Here is a 1,238-nt window from a genome sequence, read left to right on the forward strand (position 1 = left end):
TGCGAAGGGGAGGATGTGTCAAGCCTCCCCCAGCTCCCCACAAGGCCTGAGCGCGCGAGCTGACAAAAACCAGAGAACCATCAAAGTGGCCGGAGCTCCTGGAGGGAGGGAAAATCTGGCAACTTTGGCTCCCTTCCATGCTTTGTGCCTGACAATGGTCAGGATCGATGACTAACGTGCTTTTATTAACTGCTCCCCTAGATCTGGCTCGGAGGACATGGCCACTTCAGGGAGGACATTCCCAGTTGCCCTGTGGACTCCGACGTCGGCTCCCTGGCCAGGAGGAAACACCACAGCGGTGGCAAAGTGCGTCTTCAACGAGGAGTTCAAGTTCATCCTGCTGCCCATCTCCTATGGCATCGTCTTTGTGGTGGGGCTGCCGCTCAACTCCTGGGCGCTGTGGATGTTCATCTCCAGGATGAGGCCATGGAACGCCACCACCACCTACATGGTCAACCTGGCCGTCTCTGACACGCTCTATGTCCTCTCCCTCCCCACCCTGGTCTACTATTATGCTGACCGCAACAACTGGCCCTTTGGGAAGTGGCTCTGCAAGATCGTGCGCTTCCTCTTCTATGCTAACCTCTACAGCAGCATCCTCTTCCTGACGTGCATCAGCGTCCACCGCTACGTGGGCATCTGCCACCCTATCCGCTCCCTGAAGTGGGTGAAGACCAAGCACGCCCGCATCATCTGTGTGGGCGTCTGGCTTGTCGTCATCATCTGCCTCATCCCCAACCTTGTCTTTGTCACCATCAGCTCCAAGGACAACAGCACCCTCTGCCATGACACCACCAAGCCCGAGGAGTTCGACCATTACGTGCACTACAGCTCCTCCGTCATGGCCCTCCTCTTCGGGCTCCCCTTCCTGGTGATCGTCCTGTGCTACTGCCTGATGGCCAAGAGACTCTGCAAGTCCAGCTTCTCCAGCCCCAGCCCCCGAATGCCCTCCTACAAGAAGCGCTCCATCAAGATGATCATCATCGTGCTCACCGTCTTTGCCATCTGCTTCGTGCCCTTCCACATCACCCGGACCATCTACTACACCTCCCGCTACTTCCAAGCCGACTGCCGGACCCTCAACATCATCAACTTCACCTACAAGATCACTCGGCCCCTGGCCAGCATCAACAGCTGCCTCGACCCGATCTTGTACTTCATGGCTGGGGACAAGTTCCGGGGGCGGCGGCGCCGGGGGCCAGCCCGGCGCCTCCGGCCTGTGCCCACGTGCGACTTGT

The 1,238-nt window shown here is 58.6% G+C and overlaps 1 protein-coding gene across 1 annotated transcript; it reads left to right on the forward strand.

The window, feature by feature from the left end:
* Positions 1-62: 62 nt before the first annotated feature.
* LOC104494801 (P2Y purinoceptor 4-like) lies at positions 63-1,234 on the forward strand (the record flags this gene model as incomplete). Its single annotated transcript, XM_010137683.1, has 1 exon — positions 63-1,234. A coding segment is annotated over exon 1 (1,017 nt), but the record flags the coding sequence as incomplete, so codon positions are not given.
* Positions 1,235-1,238: the final 4 nt, after the last annotated feature.

Source organism: Buceros rhinoceros, unplaced genomic scaffold (genome assembly GCF_000710305.1).
Source record: "Buceros rhinoceros silvestris isolate BGI_N320 unplaced genomic scaffold, ASM71030v1 scaffold22846, whole genome shotgun sequence".
Lineage (NCBI taxonomy): Eukaryota > Metazoa > Chordata > Aves > Bucerotiformes > Bucerotidae > Buceros > Buceros rhinoceros.